Source organism: Aphelocoma coerulescens, chromosome 22, assembly GCF_041296385.1.
Source record: "Aphelocoma coerulescens isolate FSJ_1873_10779 chromosome 22, UR_Acoe_1.0, whole genome shotgun sequence".
Classification (NCBI taxonomy): domain Eukaryota; kingdom Metazoa; phylum Chordata; class Aves; order Passeriformes; family Corvidae; genus Aphelocoma; species Aphelocoma coerulescens.
The window spans coordinates 3,577,051-3,596,642 of record NC_091035.1 but is presented as its reverse complement, the minus strand read 5'-3'; the positions used below and the strand labels follow the sequence as shown (position 1 = coordinate 3,596,642).

Genomic DNA, 19,592 nt, shown 5'->3' with positions numbered 1-19,592 from the left:
GAGGCCAAACCTCTGCTGGGGGTGGGGGGGGGGAGGGAGGGGGTGGTTGGATTAAAAAAACAAAAATCAGTCAAACCAGGCAACTTGGGTCGTTGGCTTTGGCACGATTTGGAATTAGCCTGAGCTTTCCAAAGCAGGTCCTTCCCTTCAGGATACGGTTGGGTTGGTTTTCCTTTTCACTCCTGTTTTCTTCCCAGATTTTTCCTGTTCTTTTCTTCCACCTTCTTGCCTACCTGCAGCTGCTGCTTTAGCAACCAGTTCCCTGGAAGGCAGATTGCTGGGATCCATCCCACTTTTCCAAGGTGACAGCCAGGGGTAGCTCTGAAGGACTCTAGGGTTGTTACACAGCACCTTTTTTCCTTCAGGAATTCAGCTTTATCCCAGTGGAGTCCCAAAGGAGAATAGGGAGAAGGTGGGGGAAGTGCTGCCCCTCGTTGTGGCTCTTCCTCTTGGAGCAGCCAGTTCGCCAGCAGAATTCCCTTGGGAATCGCTGTGATTCAGAGCAGAGGAATTATCTCCGCTGCCTGGTGATCCTTGGGAAAGCTGCAGGGCCTGAATTTTAAAGGAAAAGGGGGGGATTTATACCCCGGAGGTTACAGCCCACCCCCGTTACCCCACCAGCACAGGCTGCCCAGCCCACGGCTCATTCCCTGTTCCCGGCTGGAATCGGCCCTTGCCGAGCAGTTTGGGGCGTGGGGGGACAGGGTGGTCCCCACCAGTGTCACCTCCCTGTCCCCCAGAGGGGTCTTGCACCCACTGTGGGTGACTTTGGGCATCACCCACCCGTGGCTGTTCCAGAGGGCAGCTCAGCCTTTCCCAGCAGCTGGAGCGGGGGTTGCTGGTGAAGGTTTGGGATAAGATGGGTGGGGCACTGCTGGTTTTGGGGAGATGTGGCCTGGTGCTGGTGCCAGGGCAGCCCCCCCCCCCGGGCTGGGAGGCAGAACCGAGTGGATCCGGCAGGAATTTTGGCAGGGTGTTGGTGCAGTGCTGGACAGGGATCCCAGGGGGTTCCCAGGGGACACCCCCGGGGCGTTGTCAGGGATTTCGGAGTGGGAGCTGAGCGTTCTTGCACTCGATCTGGGCGTGCTGGGGAAGGGTTCTGTGAGATTCCCGTTTTTCCCATGTGAGCCGTGTCCATTGCCTGCAGCCGAGGCAGCAGCTCCTGGAGCAACCTCCCCCCGCAGCTTTCCCTTCCCCACCTTGTCCCGTGCTCTCCGCAGGCAGGGCTGAGCCTCTCCCAGGGGATCTTTGCCAGCGCTTTCCCTGGATCTTGCTGCCTTCCCTTGGAATCCAGCGCCAGAGGAAAACAGCAACTTCCCAGGAAGCTTTCAGATTGTCTTAGGATCACACGTCACCTGATCCCCCCGGGGCTGTTTAGGATTCTGCGAGCAGACCGCTGGGTTTCCACACTTTCGAGTCACATGCCTCCACTTTTCCCTCTTTCTTTATTTTTTTTTCTTTTCCTTTTTTTTTTTTTTTGGTGTTTTTTCCTCCCCCCCCCCCCGCCTTTGATCCCTTTTTTTTTTTTTACACGCCCACCGCTTTGCGAAAAGTGCGAGATGTTTGGAGCGAGCTTCTCTCCCCCCAGTCCGAGCAGTGGGGCCAAATTGCCTTTTGTCTGTGAGTATTTCTTTGTCCTTTCAGGGCCTCCTGTGAGCGCGGTGGGCCCGTGTGTGGTACCCGGGCGCTCACACCGTGCCCGGGGCTGCCCGTGCATGTTCGGGCGTGTTGTGCTGACCCAGGCTGGGATCTCACCCAAGCAGCCAGGTTTTAGTCGGGATATTTGGGATGGGAATTGCGGGACCCCGAGCCTGGCACTCGCCCCGTTCCCAGCGTGGAGGGGTCAGCAGGGCCCGGCCCAGCACGGAGGGGGATTTGCTTTGCTGGCAGTTTGTCCCCCCACCCTCTTCTCCTGCTCTGGCATCACCAATTCCCCCTCTCCAAAATCCCTTTGGACCTTGTGCTTCGTGGTCTGGGGGCTCAGATCCAACCCCCTAATCCTTGGGGCTGGCGGGGCTGCAGCTTCCCGGTGTCCTGGCCCTGGAGAAGGACTGGATGTTGGTTGTCCTGGCCCTGGAGAAGGTGGCCAAGGGTGGGATTTTTGTCCCCCCTTATCCCTGGGGCTGGTGGGAGTTGCAGCTTCCCAGTGTCCCAGCCATGGAGAAGGCGACCAAGGGCTGGATGTTGGTTGCCCCAGCCCCAAGGTGGTGGCCAAGGGCTGGAAGTTGCCCCCGTGTCCCTGTGGCACCGGCACGCGTGGATGTCACGCAGCCAGGTCCCCTCTTCCCTTTGATGCAGTTCCCGAGGGGGTGAGGAGCAGCGATGGGGCTCTGGGTGCTAATTACCCCCTCAATTAACGCTCCCTCTCCCAGTGGGAATGCTGGGCTTCCCCTGCCACAGCCCCGAGCCGAGATCCCCCATCCCCTCTTTTGGGGACAACCTCGGAGCAGAATTCCCTGCCCCGATCCCCACCACGGCAAACCAAAAACAATCCAGAACCGCCCCCAAATTCCCTTTTTCCTCCTTCTTTTCCCCCACAAATCCAGCGCCTCGGAGCTGGGCTTGTCTCTGACCCCTCATCTCCGAGCTCCCGCCCGTCCCTTCCCCTCCCCGGCTGCCACCTGGAGCTTGGACAACCGGGATTCTGGGAAGCCCATCGGCCCCGGGGGAGCACCCCCCCGACCCGAAGGAGCCCCCAAATCCAGGGAAAGCCCCCACCTCCCCGCAGCCTGGGTTTTTTTGCATGTTCTAGCAAGGTGCATGTCCAAGGAGGGGAGTCGGCAATGGGGCGGGTGGTGGGTTGAGTTCAAGCTTAATTTTCTTTTTGGGGTTGGGAGAACCCCTCTGGCTGCCTCTGGCACAGATCCCGCCTGGCCAGGGGAGCTGGCAGGGATGCAGATCCCACCAAAACCTCGGCCAGGGAGGACCTGAAGCCCTCCCAGGGGTGCAGCAATGGTGATTTTAGGGTTCTCGATGCTGAAGGATCATACGCCCGTTGCCTGGAGACTGCCTCCTTTTTAATTTTAATTTTTATTTTTATTTCTTGCTTCTTTTTTTTTTTTTTTTTTTAGTTCTGTTGAAAGGAGAAAAAAAAAATGGTGAAAATGTTATTTATTGGCAGAAATTATTTAATATAATTTCTTTTTTTTTTTTTTTGTGAAACAAGGAATGAATTTGTTAGAACTGTCTCGATGTAAATCGGAGTCATCTTTAAGGAGGAAAAAAAAAAGAAAAAAAAGTTAAAAATTGACACAGTCACTGGGCTCTGCTGTGGTTTTTTTAGGGGGGTTAAGGGGATCCCTGTGCTGCTGGAAGGGAGGATTTTGGGGGCTTTTACAGCATTTTCAGGGCTGGGGCAGTGCCCGGATGGCGTCTCCCAACCTCCGGCACGTCGGCACACGCGGAGCGGCGGCTCCCGGCTGGGATTGGAGAGCTCTTGGCTCCTGCTCCTCGTCCTTCCCTGGGATTTACAGCCCGGTGCCAGCACGGAGAGGAGGGGATGTGCCAGCTCTTGTTTCACCCTGGCTCCCTCCCTGGCGCTTTTGGGGGTGTTCCCTCCACACTGGGAGAATTCAGGGAGCAGCCCTGGGGCCGGTGCTGGCCGGGATCCATCCGGATGGATCCAAATGCCAGGCTGGATCCTGCCCGGGGACCCCCCTCCGGCACCACCAGCTCCCTCCATTCCCGGGAAAGCTCCAATGCCAGGCTGGATCCTGCCCAGGGATCCCCCTCCTGCAGCCATCCCAGCTCTGGCATCACCAGCTCCCCTTGGGGGTGTTCCCTCCACACCGAGGGGTTTCAGGGAGCAGCCCTGGGGCCGGTGCTGGCCGGGATCCATCTGGATGGATCCAAATGGTCACAGCTCCAATGCCAGGCTGGATCCTGCCCGGGGATGCCCCTCTGGCACCACCAGCTGCCTCCATTCCCGGGAAGCTGCTGTGTCTCCCACCTGTGGCTTCCACACCCGAGATCCATCCCCTCTTCCCAGGTGCCGGCCGAATATTCAGGATGAGCTCTGGAGGGCTCCAGGGCGTTATCCCAATCCCAGCACCTTTTTCTTCGGGAATTCAGCCTCCCGCTTCGAGCTCCGCTCACCACGTGCTCCCTGTTTCCCACCTGCTGCTCCCGACGGCATTCCCGGTCCCAGCCCGCCGGATGCATCCAGGGCGCGTCCGGGGCAGGACGCTCCGGCTCTCCCACCCTTTTCCTGGGTGTTCCCACCAAAACTGGGGAGCCCCCGGCCCCCAGCACCATTCCCAGACCCCGCGCTCGGCACCGGGGGGCTCCGGCAGCCGCCCGGCACATCCCTGCCCACGGGAGCATCCCTGGGAGCATCCCCGGGGCCGGCCGCACGTTCCCGGCTGGCATCGCCGCGCTGAGCAAACAGGAAACACTCGCCCTTTGTTAATCCCGGCCCGGGCTGCGCGTTAAATATTTATCTGTGAGCGGAGGCTGGTGCTGGGAGCCGCGGCGAGGGAGGGAGGGACCGAGGCAGGGCTGGCGCTGGAGGCTCCTCGCCGGGCACGGGGACGGTGCTCCGGGACCGGGAGGTGAGTGGGGGTCCGGCCGGGGGGTGTCGGCAGCCCAGGGTGGGCCGTGGTGAAGGGGGCTGCTCCTCGCATCGCCAGCGGGTGCTGCGATCTCCCAAGGTGTCGCTTGGTGGGCTGGAGGGGACCTGGAGGGGACCTGCACGGGATGGTCACCCCTTGGCAGCAGGGATAGGGTCGGGGGTCCCCTCGCAGGGTTTAACCCTCCCTCGCCCTGCTGCCCTCCCTGCCCTCGTCACCCCGGGATCTTCCAGCAGGATCAGCCCCTGCCCCCAACCTGTGTCCTCGCTCCGGTGTCCCCAGCTGGCACCAAGGAGCTGCCTCCTTCCCACGGCATTTGGGAGGGAGCTGCGTCCCCCAGGGCCGTGGCAGAGGGGAGTCCCCGGTGTCCCCCGTGTCCCCTGGGCGCAGCATCGCAGCCAGACAGGGCTCCTGCCATCGTCCCCCTCGTCCCCAGCAGCAGGGGGCGGTGGCCTGGTGGGAACCGAGGGGTGGCAGCGAAGTCGCCAAGCCCCGGGAGCTCACGTGGGAGCTCACGGGATGAGGAAGGGCTGGGGCTGCCCCGTTTTGGGGGTGTCAGCAGTTTAGGGGAGCAGGAAGTGGCCGGCGGGTGAGTGGTGGGTGCGGGCGCTGGCCGAGGGGGTGAGGGGGGACACGGGGTACCCCCAGAGCGGGGCACGGGGGGGTTCCATGGGGGTCCCCGTGCCCGGATTCCTTAGGGAGGGGGGGATGGAGGGGATGGAGGGGTGCAGTGGGGTGAGGGCTCTGCTCTGACTGTGTCCCCACACCAGGGCTTGGGGGGGGCACAGGAGCACAGACCCCAATCCTCATTTCAATCCTCACCTCCTCTCAGCATTTCCCTCCTCATCCTCTTCCAAAAATCCCCCCCAAATCCCTTTCTCCATCGGGTGGGGAACTGGTGATGCTGGAGGGGTTGAGGTGGGACATGTGCAAGCCACGGGGGTTTCATATGGGGGTCCCCAGCGCCCTTATCCCTGGGGGATGGAGAGATTGAAGGGATGGAGGGGATGGCGGGCATGGAGGGTCACCCGTGGGAAGTGGGTGGCAGTGGGGATGGGGCCTCTGCTCTCACCGTGCCCCCATCCCGGCGCTCGGAGGTCCACGGGAGCACAGACCCCACTCCTCGCCTCAGTCCCGACCTCCACCCAGCACTTCCCTCCCCATCCTTTCCCGAAAATCCCCCGCGAGTCCCCGTCTCCATCGCGCCAGGGGGCCGGCGACGCCGGGCTCGCCCCGTTTCGTAAGCGGGGCCCGGGTGCGCGGGAACGCGTGCGCGGGGCGTGGGATGAGTTCAGCCTCTTGGCTCCGTTCCCTGGATCCCATCCCTGGAAATGTCACTGGAAACTCTGAATGGGCCGGCCCCGCTCCAGAGCGGGGAGCGCTGGGGGGGCAGCGCACCCCGGGGGGGCCGGGGCACACGGGGACCCAGCGCCGGGGAGGACGGTGGCTCCCGACTTTTGGGGGGCTGTCCCCGCCAGCCCCCCGCGATGCGCTGAGGCCCCCCCCGCTCCTTCTCCCGGCAAAGTTCGTGCCGTGGATTTTTCCTCCCTGCCGCTCGCAGCTCCGTCCCGCTCGCCCCGGGGCCCCCCAAAACCCCGGCGCTTCCCGAGGGTCCCCGCTGGCACCACCCAGGAGGTAAGGGCTGGCTGGGGGGGGGCCGGCGAGGAGGGGGTGGCCCGAGGGGACCCCTGGGGTCAGGTTTTGGGGGACACTCCAAAGGAGGAGAAGGATGGGGCCGAGCCCCGTGTGGGCGCTGCGCTGGAAATGGCGTGGGGGTTTTTGGGGTGCCCTGGGGGGATGGGAGCCTGCTCCCCACTTTCGGTGCCCCGGGGCACATCCTTCCCTGTTCTTCAGTTTTCCCACGGGGCTGATTAACATTAATTACAGCCCTCGGGCTGCGGTGTCGGGAACAGGGAGCCGAGGGGTCCCCAGCCCGATTTGGGGGGTCCCACACACACAGAGGGCACCGTGCCGGGCTGGCACCCCCCGGCAGCCCCCCAGGATGCCCCGTTTGAGGCGGGGTCTGGCCGTGGTGGGCACCTGCGAGCGCCGGTGTCCCGGTGGGGACGGAGACGTGAGGGACGAGCCAGGACACAGGTGTCCCCCAGAGGCCCCGGGGCTGCGCTCGCCCCTGGAGCCATCCCGGTGTCGGGAACGGCTCCGTGGGTCCCGTCCCCCCCCAGCTGCCCCCCGTGCGGTCCGTGGTGAGCCACAGCATCGCCCTCCTGGCGGGCGGTGCCGGGCTCGGCCGCGCGTTCCCGATTCCGCGTCCCTCCGTCCCCTCTCCCTCCCTGTTTGCGCTGCAGGGCGGGGAAATATTTCTGCCCTGTCGTGTTCCCGGCGCTGGCAGCGCTCCCGGGCGGGCGACGCTGCTGCAGCCACGTGCCCGGGCGGGAGGGCACCGCGCCGGGATGCCGGGGCGATGGGAACGCGGCACAGCCATCGCCCCGACCCGCTCCGGGCGTGTTCTTCCGCAAGAGCCCGGCGGGCTGGATCCACCCGTGCAGAGCTAGCGCTGGAGAGGGGCGGGTGGTCTGGATCCGCATGGAGAAGGCGCTGGGGAGCCGTGCCAGGGCTGGTTCTGGCCAGGAACAGCCGCTTCCCCTGGCACCGAGAGGCTCCCTGAGCTGGGGACGGTGCCACCGTGGTTAGGGTTAGGGTCGTTGTCACCCCACACATGGTGCCCCCTGCGCCTCTGAACAACAGGGGATGCTCCCAGCGGTGGAATTGGGGGTCGTCCGAGCCCCCATCTCTGGAAAAGCCTGGGAATGCCCAGCAAACAGGGACACGGGACGCCCCGTGAGCACAGCTGCTTTTCCCACAGGGCACCAACAGCCCCGGGGCACCATCCCGGGCCACCCCCCGGCCATGGCGGGCCGGCTCCCGCCCCCCGACACCAGCCCGGCTCTGGGTGTGGAGGACGTTCCCCACCTCCACCCACCTCTGCAGGTGTCCCCGCGGCCCACGGCGACTCGGGTGAGTGGGGCTGGGGGCTGTCACACGCTGGGGAATTCGGGGCGCTGCGCTCCTCCATCCCTTTGCCACCCCACCTGTGCTGCCCCCGCGCCAGCCCCTCCCTGTGCCACAGGTGCCCGTCATCCGCCACCGCGGCTCCAACACCCTCAACTTCCACTTCCACGACCCGGAGAGCCGCGGCACGGCTGAGAACAGCCAGGGAGCCCCCAAGAGCTCAGGTACGGCCCTGAGCATCCCTGGGGACACCCCCGGCGACATCCCTGGGGGCTCCCCCAAGCAATGCTCACCTGAGCGATGCTCACCTGAGTGATGCTCACCCGAGCGATGCTCACCTTGTCCCCAGTGAATGAATGGTACCAGACCTGGCCGGCCAAGGAGGTGAAAGCCCCCAGCACCCCTGTGCCCGCCCACCCCACGCCCAGCCCCAGAGCTGCCCCCACCTGCCCACGGCCACCGGGCTGGTCGGCCACCTGGACCAAGGACAGCAAGCGGCGGGAGAGGCGCTGGGTGAAGTACGACGGCATCGGGCCCGTGGACGAGACGGGGATGCCCCTCGCCTCGCGCTCGGTGAGTGGGGGCGCAGGGTGGGGGTGTCACCCCCCTGTCACCCCCTCACCACCCCAACGTGTCCCCCCAGAGCGTCGACAGCCCCCGGGACTGGTACCGCAGCATGTTCCGGCAGATCCACTGCAAGCTGCCAGGTGAGCCCAGGTGTGCGGGTGCGGCACAGAGCGGGCACAGCTCGGCACCCGCTCACCCCCTCCACCCTCAGAGCCCGACTGGGACACCCATTCCTGCCCCACCACGGCCCCTCCATCGCCCCCCAAACCGCGGCGGAGGGGGTCGGCTCCAGCTGAGCCCCCCGGAATGCCCAACGGGATGGACTGGTGAGTGTGGCACAGGGACGTGGGTGCCCACGGGGTGGGGCCTGTGGTGGCTGAACCCCTCCCTCCCCCCTCAGGACCCGCTGGGGTGCCACCGGTGCCACCGCCGAACCTGGCAGCATTTTTGACTATGAACCAGGGAAGTTCTCTCCGCGGGAGCAGGTAGGCAGGTCCTGGCACGGGGGGAGGGCAGTGGGCACCGCAGTGGGCACACACCTGACCGGCCCTTTGCCTTTTCCAGATGCCGGCAGCAGCGCGGCCGACGCGGGCTCAGTCCATCGAGGTGAGGTGGTGGTGGCAGGCGGAGGGCTGGGGGTGACAGCGGGGTCCCGGTGCCCGCGGGCAGTGCCAGCCTGGCCGGCCACAGCCCCGTCCTGCCCGTGCAGGTGCTGCTGGAGCAGGAGCTGGAGCAGCTCAGCGAGGAGCTGGACAAGGACATGAGGGACATGGAGACGCGCCGGACCCCGCACCAGGTACCCCGGCCCCCTCCTGCTGCCCCTTGGTCCCAGCAGGGCATCCAGCTGTGGGCACATCCAGCTGTGGGCACATCCAGCTGTGGGCTCAGCCTTTGTGCAAGGCTTGGACATGCCCATGGTGGGATGCACAGCTGGGTGCATGCGTGCACATCTGGATTAATGCCTGGATGGATGCACATCTGGGGGCATGCGTGGCTGGATGTTTGCACAACTGGATGCCTGCACAGCTGGAAGTGTGCGCGGCTGGATCCCTGCACATCTGGATGCCTGCACATCCAGATGAGCGCGCAGCTCGCTGCGTGCACATCTGGATGCGTGCACAGCTTGGTGCCTGCCTGTCTGGCTCCACGCACATCTGGACCCATGCGCGGCTGCTCAGCTGCCTGGAGCCGTGGCCGTGGCTGTGGGGCTCTAGGACCCAGCCCGTCCGTCCGTCCATCCGGCCAGCGCTTTATTGGCGCAGCCGAGCTGGACTCCTTCGCTTCCCGCCGAGACTCGGCCTCCTGGATGATTAATTTTTCTCTCCCACCCCCTCCCGCTCCTCCCGGCAGAGCCCGGCGGCTGCTCCCACCACTCGCTCCCCTGCTCCGGCCTCCCCGGCTGCTCGGTGAGTTCAGCGGCTGCTCCCACCTCCCGCACCCCCAAATCCCCCTGCCCAGACCCCACTCGAGGCGAGGGACAGGACCCCGCTCTGGGGGTGGCGGGCGGGTCGTCCCTCCAGCGTCCCGCGGGGTGGGAGCCTCCGGGCATCCCCCACGGGATCCCCACGGACCCCCCGGTGGCACCGCTGGCCCCCTCGTCCCCCCACACCCCGGCGCGGGCGGGACCCAGCGCCGGGCCGGCTGCCCGGTGGGTGGGACGGGGCCGGAGCGGGGCTGACCCTTTCCCCCGTCCCTGGAGCAGGGACGCCGTGTCCCGGGGCTTGGCTCCGTCCCAGGGGAGGTGACGGCGCTCGGATTCCCACCGCTGTGTCCCCACGGGCACAGGGAGGGGACAGCTGTGCCGGCGGGTGCCGGAGCACCCCGGGATGGGGTGGGCACCCCGGGGTGTCCCCACAGACCCCTCTGTGCCCCGGCAGCGGGAGGAAAACAAACAAACAAGGGCCACCTCTTGTAGGACCTACCGTAACCCCCAGGGGCGCACAGCGGGGACCGCTCCCCCCCTCCCTAACCCCTCCTCCGGCTTGGGTGGGGGCATTTGGGCTCTCGAAGTGCCCCCCGGAGCGGGGTTACCCATTAGCCAGGCCGCCCTCCCCGGCGCTCGCCTGCTCCGTGCTTCCTGCTCGGCGGCAGCGGGGCCGCGCTGCCGGAAAACTTTGGACCTGTCCGGCTTGGCTGCAGCTGGGATGAGAGCCTGGAGGCGTGCAGAGAGCAGAGCCCGGCGTCCTGGTTCATGGAATTCGGGGATCCTGGTTCCGGGGGTCCCCGATATCCTGCTGTGTGGGACCCAGGGGTCCTGCCCACCGAGGGCAGCAGGGTCAGAGCAGGGAGGGTTCATGGCAGCAGGGCTGGACACGAGGCTCAGCCCTGGCCTGAGCCACTGTCACCCCACAGGAGCCCCCTGTCACCCCGCCGGCTGTGGAGCCCCCCTGTCACCCACCGCTTACCTGCCACCCCCAGCATGGAGCGGGGTGGGCCGGGGCTGGCCAGCAACCGGAGCCATGCAGCCCCCGGCAGAGGTGAGCCCCCCCTGAGCTCCCCTGACCCCCCAGGCCCTGCCATGGGGCACCCCAAACGCCCCGGCTGGTGACACCCCGCTCTTTGCAGACACCCTCAGGCCAGGGACCCTCCCCAGCTTGTCCGACCTGGGGGACCCCGTGGAGACAATCAAGAAGGAGGAGAAGAAGGTGAGGCTGGGGTGGTCTCATCCCATGGGGGATTTGGGATGGCTGGGACTGGGGGCTCTCCCTGTAACCCCTCCTCTCCCTCCCCAGATGAAAGCTGCTCGCCTCAAGTTCGACTTCCAAGCTGAGTCTCCCAAGTAAGCGCCGGAGCTGCCGGGGGTCACTCCTGGGGGTCCCGCTGTGCCCCTCGGGTGATGGCTGAGGACAGGGGGAGCCCCGGCGCGTGGGGTGGCCCTGCCAGCTGGGCTGGGGGCGGGCCTGTGCCCCCGGACACCTGTGACAGTGTCCCTTGCAGGGAGCTGACGCTGCACAAGGGGGACATCGTCTACATCCACAAGGAGGTGGACAGGAACTGGCTGGAGGGGGAGCACCACGGCCGCGTGGGCATCTTCCCCTCCAACTACGTGGAGGTGAGCCCGGGGCATGAGGGGGCAGCGGGGCCGGGGGGTCCTGGCGCTGCCCCTCACCCGCGTGTCCCACGCAGATCCTGCCCCCCACGGAGGTGCCCAAGCCCATCAAGGCTCCCACGCTCCAGGTGCTGGAATACGGCGAGGCGCTGGCGCTCTACAACTTCCGAGGGGATCTGCACGTGGAGCTCTCCTTCCGCAAGGTACCGCCGCTCCGTTCCGTGCCGTGCCGTTCCGGGCCGTTCCGGGCCGTTCCGTGCTGAGCCGCCCTCTGCTCCCGCGGCAGGGCGAGCGGATCTGCCTGGTGCGGAGGGTGAACGAGAACTGGTACGAGGGGCGCATCTCGGGCACCAGCCGCCAGGGCATCTTCCCCGCCACCTACGTCCAGGTGCTGAAGGAGCCGCGGGTCAAAGCCACCGCCGAGGACATCCCCTCCTCTCCCGCCCCCGCCAGCCCCCGCCCCGCCCCCGGATCCCCGTCCCTGCAGCGCTCGCCCGGTCCCCGGATCCCCCAGGTTCCCACCGGCTCCCCCCGGGAAGAGAAGCGGGGTCCCGAGCTGACGGGCGGGCGCCCGTCCTCTCCGCGCCACCTCGGCGCCACCTTCCCCCCCTCCCCAAAGCTGCCCCACGCTGGCACCCCCAGCCCCTTGGTGGTCTCTGCCAGCCCCTTGGTGGCCTCTGCCAGCCCCCCACACCCTGCGGCCGCCCACCCCCAGGAGCCCCGGCGTCCTGCCTGGACCCCCGAGCAGGTGAGTGCCCCCCGCCCTGGCATCGTGCCCCGGCACCGCTGGGGCTGTGGGTGCTGCCCTGAACCCACCCCGTCCCCCCACAGCACGCCACCCTGGGGGCACCCACCAGTGCCCGCCCCGAGCCCGCCCCGTCCTACAACGGCTCTGAAATCCGGTGGACTCCGTAAGTAGGGCCAGGAGTGTCCCCAGGAGCGCGGTGTCCCCACGAGGGACCCACGGGGAGGGTGGGCTCTGCCCACGCTGTGTCTCGCAGGTACCGGGCGCTCTACCAGTACCGGCCCCAAAACGCCGACGAGCTGGAGCTGCTGGAAGGGGACCGGGTGGACGTCATGCAGCAGTGCGACGACGGCTGGTTCGTGGGTGCGTGGCCACCGGGGTGGGGACACGGCTGAGGATAAGGTGCCACCCTCACCCCTCACCAACCCCTCCGCTTCTTTATCCCCACAGGAGTGTCCAGGAGGACGCAGAAATTCGGCACTTTCCCCGGGAATTACGTGGCACCGGTGTGACCCGCAGCGCTGGGGACCCTGGTGGGAGGAGTGGGGCTGGGGGCTTCCCACTGCCCCGCCTCAGCCACCCTGTGTCCCCGCAGTGTCCCCCCACGGGGATGAAGTGCCTCCAGCTCCCTCCCGCCCCTATGGGGCTGCCTCTAACAGGGACAAATTCCCCCGGCGCGGGGGGTGTCCCCCACCCCAGTGCCTTAACCCGCCCCCTCCTCACCGCTGCCCGGTGCCCACCGCCCCGGGGGTCGCCCCGGGGGTCTGGCCGGTGCCGGGCCTGACCATGACGGCCGTGACCCGGGATGTGGGTCTGTGTCCGGGAGTCGCCTCCGCTTCTTTTCCATCATTAAAGCTCAGCTCAGTCCGACTCCGAGAGTGCCGGGATTGGGGAGGAGCCGGTCCCGGGACACGTCCCACCGGGAGCCGCGGGGCGGGAGCAGGGGGAGGACGCTGCGTGGGGCCGCGGGGATCCCCCCACGCCCACGGGCGGGCCCGGTCGGTGCCGGGGCGGGCCCAGCCGCCGCCGTGCGCCCCGTCGGGGGGGTGGCCGTGCCCTCAGCCCGGCCCGGCCCGGCTCCTCCCGAGGAGGCGGTGCCGTCCCGGGGCCGCGCTCGGCTCCGCAGCCCCGCGGGGCCGCCCGGCTCGGCCGCCCCGGTGAGTGCGCGGGGGTGCGGGGGGCACGGGGGGGTGCGGGGGGCGCGAGGGGTCGGGGGACGCCGGCTGCGGCTGTCGGGAGTGTCCGTCCGTCGGGGGTCCCGGTGCCCGGGGGGTGGGGAGGGGGGTGCGGGCAGCCTGTCCCGCCGCTCTGTCCCCACGTCTCCAGGTCCCCAGATCCCCGCGGGTGCCAAGTCCCTGTGTCCCCAAGTCCCCGCGCCTCCTGGCATCGCCCGTCCCCGCCGCTCGCCCCGCGGGTGCCAGGCGGCACCGCCAGTCGCCGCGGGCACAAAGACATCGCTGTGCGGCGGGGACAGAGCCGGGAGGGAGCGGGGACGCAGGTGGGGTACGGGGGGCCGAGGAGGGGAGCAGAGGATGGAGAAGGGGAGCACGGGCAGAGCTGGGGACAGGGATGGAGAAGGGGTGCAGAACACAAAGGGGGGGTACGGGGGCTGGAGAAGGGGTGCAGGGATGGAGGAGGGGTGCAGGGATGGAGGAGGGGAGCATAGGACAGAGGTGGGGTGCAGGGGATGGAGAAGGGGCGCAGGGTCTGGAGAAGAGGTGCAGGACTGTTGGGGGGGCTGGGGTTGGTGCCCAGCCGGGTGTGGGGGTCCCCGGGCCGGCAGCCCTTGCTGCCCAGGGATGCTGAGCGGGGCTGGGCATGGGGAGGGGGTTTGGGGTTTCCTCCCGGCGCTGGAAGCCCAGCCCAGGAAATTCTTCTGGGCAGCCTCTCAAGCCCCTCTTTGTGCGCTTGGGATTTTTAACATTCCCGGCGGCTGCGGACGGGGTGCCCGGTGCCGGACGGGGTGCCCGGTTCCAGATGGGCTACCCAGCTGTCCCGGGCTGTGGCGGGATGGGTGGGATGGGATCTGGTGTGGGTTTAGGGGTACTCATTCCCACCCATCCATCGGAGCCAAGGGCTGCGCCGCTCACTGGGGTGCCATGGGGACCCTGTGCCACCCCCGGGGATCCTCAGCGTCCTTCACCAGTGCGGATTTGCTGCGGGATGAAGGACTGGGGCTTCTGGTCCTTGCTGGGTGTCGCACCCTGCTGTGGCGAGCAGCAGGATCCGTCCCTCGCTGCCACATCCTCCCCTCCAAACCCCACGGCCTCGGCTCTGCCAGGCCACAGCGCTGGCCTTGCTGCCGAGGCGTCACCGATTTCCTGCCTTGCTCCAGCTCCTGGGAACGACCTTGGCTGCTTCAGCTGCACCACGGGGTGCCTGGGACCCCCTGGCCCCGGGGGAGGAAGCCGCCAGCCTCGGGGCACAAGAGGAAGCGGCGGTGCCTGCTGACACCCTGCGAGGACCTGGGTCCCCTCCCCGGAAGGAAAGCGCTGCCGGCGCTGGGGACCCTCAGGGTGCAGCGGGCACAGGGAGGCCCTCACTGGGTGGTCTGTGGGTAGGAGGAGGGGAATCCCCTCTGCCTCGTTCCCTCCGTGCCCGGGATCGCTGACACCTCCCCGCTGCCCACCCAGAGCCGCCGCTGCCATGCCGCTGACGGTGACACTCCCCGGCCCGGCCCCGTGGGGCTTCCGCATCTCCGGGGGAAGAGATTTCGGGAAGCCCATCACCGTCTCCAAGGTAGGAGGTCCCCACGTGTCCCCCCGGCCGGGGAAGGCCGCCGGGGCGCCGGGCGGGCCGGGCTGCTCCGGGGAGCGGATCCTGTTTGCTGTCCTTGAGGGATCCTGCTCCGTGGGAACGGCCCACGGCGGGCGACGGCGGCAGGAGGGGGGCTCCTGTGGCCCCCGGGCTGGGCAGGGCTGTGCCAAATTTCCGGGTGTTGTTTCCAAGGCCTTGGTCCCCTCCTGGCAGAGGGTCTGGCACTGTTCTGTCAGGCCGGGGGGATTGCAGCGGGTGGGAGCATCCCAGCAGGGTGGGGTCGGGGGCTGAGGGCTGCACGGGGGATGCTGCACTGCACGGGGGGGGTCACCGGGGCTGTCCCATGTCCCCTTCTCCATGGAGGTGACGGAGCACGGGAAGGCGGCCGCGGGTGACCTCCGGCCGGGGGATGTCATTGTCACCATCAACGGGGAGAGCGCGGCCGAGATGCTCAACGTGGAGGCACAGAACAAGATCAAGCAGAGCCCCGGGCAGCTCCGGCTGGAGGTGGAGAGGTGGGTGGGTGCTGGGGGGCAGCCCGGACACCGCCCCTGGGTGCCAGCGGTGTCTGCACGGGGACTGGGGTCCCCAGCCACGTGTGTGTCACTTGTTTCCCCCGCGGTGGCTCTTGGGGCTGTGCCATCCCCGCGGGAGCCCTTCCCGGCTCTCTAATTAAGGAGTCGGGTGCTAACGAGGCCGGGCAGCGCTGGCAGCGGTTACCTGGCCGACTGCTCCCAGCTGGGGACGAAGCTGCTCCCATTGCCGCTGCCGGGGTTTGCAGGGGAATGGTCACACCGTGCCGTGCCCTGGGGCTTTGTGCTGCTGGGGCAGATCCCAAACCCCGCTGCTCTCCCTTATCCCCAGGTCCCCGGTGCCACCTCCCAGCCACACCAACGGGGACACCTCACCGGAGAGGTTGGCCACGCGCTTCCAGGTGAGCCCTGGGCAGCCCCTGCACACCCCGGCCCCCCGCCCAGGGCTGGTGGCAGCTGCTGGAGTCACCCTCCCCTCCCCAGGACACGCTGCGGATGCGGAATGAGAGCCAGGGTGCCCTGAGAACCCCCGATCCCAGCCTGGCATCCCTCCCCCACCCACCTGGCAGTGCCAGGTAAGGCTGCGCCCGGCTGTGTGTGAGGCTGGGGGGTGGGCAGGGGTCTGGGGAAGGTCAGGGACCCCCCTGATGTCTCTGTTCTCTCCCCCAGCTCGGAACCCCTGGAGCAGGAGTTCACCTGTCCCAGCCTCTGCCAGGTGAGCAGGGAGCTGGGGGCCTGCAGGGGGCCAGGCAGAGATGCTGTGGGGGCTTCTGTGCACCGAAACCTTTTGAAGCCCCAAACCATCCCCCTCTGAACCCCCAAATCATCTCCATTTTAAGCCCTAAACCACCCCACTTTGAACCACCAAACCATTCCCCTTTGCAAGGCCAAGCCATCCTCCTTGACCCCCAGACCACCTCATTTTAAGTTCCCAAACCTCTTCTGAGCCCCAAAACTACCCCACTTTGAGCCCCCAAACCACTCCCTCTGCACCCCCCCGGCCACGTCACTGCCCGGCCCTGCTGTCCCCCCGGGTCCCGGTCTGCGGCGGGTGCCGCCGGTGTCCCCTCCCCGCCGCCCTGGCAGCACCCCCGGCCCCGCGGGCACCGCCGCACCTGCCCAGGGATGTTTTGCTCCTCCTGGCAGCGGCGCCAGCCTGGGGAGGCCAAACCAGTTTGGGGAGGCCCAGCCCCGCTCCCGCTAACCCGGGGCGCTGGGGTGTTGGCCGGGCAGGGACCCACGGCCCGGCGCACCCCCGGCACTGCCGCCGGCCCCCGCCGCGGTGGGACACCCCGGCAGTGGGATCGGGATGCCCGGGGCCTGGATGCCTCCTCCATCCCCCAGCTCAGTCCCAGGATGCCCACGGCCGCCCCGTCCCTCCCTGCGGGCAGCCGCTGGCTCCGGCCTTGGCGTCTCCCTCCTTTCCTCCCTCCCCGCTTTCTCTTTTTCTTGTTTTTCAAGCCCAAATTGGGAAGAGCCGCGGCCCCGAGCGCGGCCCTTCCCAGCTGCCTTTGGCCGCAGCCCCGGCCGCCCCTTGGCTCCTCCGGCCGCCCGCTCCCTCCTTCCACCCCAGCTCCTTGTTTGCTTTGGTGCCGGCTCCGAAGGGTCCCTCCCTGTCCCAGAGGGTCCCTCCCTGTCCCAGAGGGTCCCTCCCAGCTCGGACACTCCAGCCACAGGGCAGGGGACATGAGAATGCCGTGCCCAATGCCCCCCACCCAAACCCCTGTGCCCAAGGGGGTGGTGAGGGGATGGCTGCCCTCGGATCCCACTCTTCCTCGGATCCCACTCTTCCTCGGATCCCAGGCAGGCTGGCGCTGGATGCCAGCAGGGATGAGGCCAAGGCCCAGCTCCCTCCGTGCCTAATTTTAGCTCATCCCTCGTGACCAGAGCCTCAGCGCTGCCCCTCTCCCTCTCCACGGGTCCAGGCAGGGGGTCCCCGTGCCCACCCCGGGGTCCTGCTGGGATTCATCCCCGTCTGCGTGGCAGCTGCTCCCAGGAACATCGGCTTCCACTTATCCAGGGTTCCGCTTCCCGGCCTCGCCGGGGCCGCTAAGCAGGAGCAGATGGTGGGGAGAGGAGAGGCGCAGGCGTGGGGTTATGGGGTGGGGGTGCTGCCCTGGCCCCCCTTGGGGGGGTCCCGCTGACCCCAGCCCAGGTGGAAAGGAGAAGCAGCTGCCCCATGGAGCATCCCTGAATCCCTCTGGGAACCTGGGCTTGGGAGAAGCCCCTGGGCCAGGTCCGGGTGTACTTGGGGTGCCTGGGGGGAGAGGGAGGGTCTGTGGGCACCCTTAGGTCATTTTGGGGGGCTGCTGCAGCGCCCCACCCCAGCCTGGCTCCCCCTGGACATCCACCGCTTCTCCCCCTGCCAGGAGCGAGGACGCCTGACCCGCCAGAGCAGCTCCCAGGGACCCATCCTGCCCCCACCCCCCTGCCCACCCTCGCTGGGGCCCGGAGCCCCCCAAAACCCCTGGGAAACGCTCAGGGAGCGGCGCCTCTCCTCCCCCTCTCCCAACACCTGCCACAGGTACGGAGCGGGCTGGGGGCTGTGTGGGGGGGACCCAGCGGCAGGGAAGCCCCCAGCCCCATGTCCCCACGCCGGTTTGCCACCCGTGGGTGCTGAGGGAACCCGCGGAAAGGGTTAACTCACCTGTAGGCAGGTGGGGCCGTGGGAGGGCCGGGCAGGCCGGGGCAGCTCCCGGGGTGGAGGGAGCAGGTGGCGGACGGGCAGCGGCGTGCAGCCGAGTGGATCCTGGAATCCGGGTGCTGGGAACCCCCCCAAAACCTCCCCTCGGGCTACCGCCCCACAGCCAGGGCTCGGAGCCGGCCATGCGGCGCTTGGAGGAGGACTCGGAGGTCTACAAGATGCTGCAGGAGAACCGGGAGCTGCGGGCGGCCCCGCGGCAATCCAGCACCTTCCGCCTGCTCCAGGAGGCTCTGGAGGATGAGGAAGGAGGTGAGGGGGGCACGGGGGGAGGTGGGAGGTCTGGCACCACCAGAGGGGGTGGCAGGACTCCCCCTGATGGCCTCGTGTCCCCGCAGGAGGTCCCGCAGCTCCTTTCCCCAGCCGGCTCTCGCCCGGGGCCCGCAAGCCCGTGGCGGGGGTGCAGAAGCTGCACGTCTGTGAGAAGTGCGGGAGCAGCATTGCGTGAGTGGGGCTGGGGGCTTGGGGGGGTCCCGGGGCTGGGTCGGTCCCTGCCACCCCTCCTGGCAAAGCCAAAAAAAGGGGCTGCTCTCGGGGTGGGGGTGTCGCCGGGCAAGGATCCGTCCCTGACGTTACTCCTGGCGGGGCTAAAATGCGGCGGATCCTGGGTGTGGGTGGGGCAGGTCCCAGGGCAGGATCGATCCCAGCTGTCACTCCCGGCAGGGTTAAACTGCGGCTGATCCTGGGCTGGGAATGGGGCTGGGGGGGGGGGTTCCCAGGGCAGGATCCATCCTTGCCATTGGCCCCGCAGGGCAAAAATGGGGGTGGTCCTGGCGTGTGAGTGGGGCCAGGGTGGTCCCAGGGCAGGATCCATCCCTGCCAGCGCTCCAGGGCCACGATGGGGCTGACCCTGGGTGCGAGGGGGCCCTGGGGACACGCAGGGTGCCTCGGCTGACCCCATGTCCCCACACCCCCAGGACACAGGCGGTGAGGATCCAGGACGGCCGCTACCGGCACCCATCCTGCTACACCTGCGCCGACTGCGGCCTCAGCCTGAAGATGCGCGGCCACTTCTGGGTGGGGGACGAGCTGTTCTGCGAGAAACACGCCCGCCTGCGCTACCAGGGACCCCCGGGGGGGCCCGTACCCCGCCCTGTGTCCCCCCGCTCCTGAGCCCCGGCCACCGGCACCGTGCGAGGGGGTCACCGCCAGCATCCCCCCGTGTCCCCAGGGCGGTCCCACCCCACCGCGGTGGGGCTGGGGTGGGGGGCTGAGGGCACTGCCAGGCTGGGCATGGGTGGGATTTGGGGGGCATGCGCTGCAGCCGCCCATCCTCACCCCTTTGTGGGTGTGTGTGATGAGCTGGGTGAGTTCTCAGCCCGGGGGACACCGAGGGGACATTGGGGGGGGGGGGTCGCTTGAGCACTGGGGTACCGGAGCGGGGGGCACCGCTTGGGCACTGACTGCAAAGGGCTTCTCCGAGCAATTAAACCAGATTCTCTATAAATATAATATATATTTGCTCCACTGCCGTGTCTGCTCCGTGCCGGGACCCCAGGACAGGGGGAAGGGGGGTTTTACGCCAAACCCAGGGTGCAGGCAGGGACCCCCCAGACCCCTCAGCCCTCCTGCCTGCACCGAGGGTGGGGGTCCAGGGCTCGGCAGGGCTCCGGTGCTGCTCCAGCCGGCCTTGTCCTGCCCTCGGGAAGGTCAGGGCTCCCCGCAGGGTGGGATGGCCCCTCCCGGCGTCCCTGGGAGGTGT

At 67.8% G+C, this 19,592-nt stretch overlaps 2 protein-coding genes across 3 annotated transcripts; both read left to right on the top strand.

Annotated features, from left to right (window-relative positions):
* Positions 1-4,501: 4,501 nt before the first annotated feature.
* On the top strand, positions 4,502-12,501 carry SORBS3 (sorbin and SH3 domain containing 3). Its single transcript, XM_069035562.1, has 20 exons — positions 4,502-4,550; positions 6,094-6,203; positions 7,393-7,544; positions 7,657-7,762; positions 7,888-8,111; positions 8,182-8,245; positions 8,317-8,431; positions 8,506-8,590; positions 8,670-8,711; positions 8,815-8,901; positions 9,456-9,511; positions 10,458-10,582; positions 10,671-10,750; positions 10,838-10,884; positions 11,043-11,157; positions 11,232-11,357; positions 11,441-11,902; positions 11,986-12,065; positions 12,156-12,262; positions 12,350-12,501. The coding sequence occupies exons 3-20, from the start codon at positions 7,437-7,439 to the stop codon at positions 12,409-12,411; spliced, it is 2,091 nt and encodes a 696-aa protein (XP_068891663.1). The 5' UTR covers positions 4,502-4,550; positions 6,094-6,203; positions 7,393-7,436; the 3' UTR covers positions 12,412-12,501.
* Positions 12,502-13,001: 500 nt separating this feature from the next.
* On the top strand, positions 13,002-19,218 carry PDLIM2 (PDZ and LIM domain 2). 2 transcript variants are annotated; one of them, XM_069035575.1, is made up of 10 exons: positions 13,002-13,056; positions 14,533-14,638; positions 15,020-15,171; positions 15,521-15,590; positions 15,673-15,764; positions 15,859-15,904; positions 17,559-17,713; positions 17,997-18,142; positions 18,229-18,334; positions 18,808-19,218. In XM_069035575.1, the coding sequence occupies exons 2-10, from the start codon at positions 14,546-14,548 to the stop codon at positions 19,001-19,003; spliced, it is 1,056 nt and encodes a 351-aa protein (XP_068891676.1). In that variant the 5' UTR covers positions 13,002-13,056; positions 14,533-14,545; the 3' UTR covers positions 19,004-19,218. The 2 variants fall into 2 exon arrangements, with proteins under 2 accessions (XP_068891676.1, XP_068891677.1); XM_069035576.1 differs by lacking the exon at positions 13,002-13,056 and adding an exon at positions 13,382-13,397.
* The last annotated feature ends 374 nt before the right edge of the window (positions 19,219-19,592 follow it).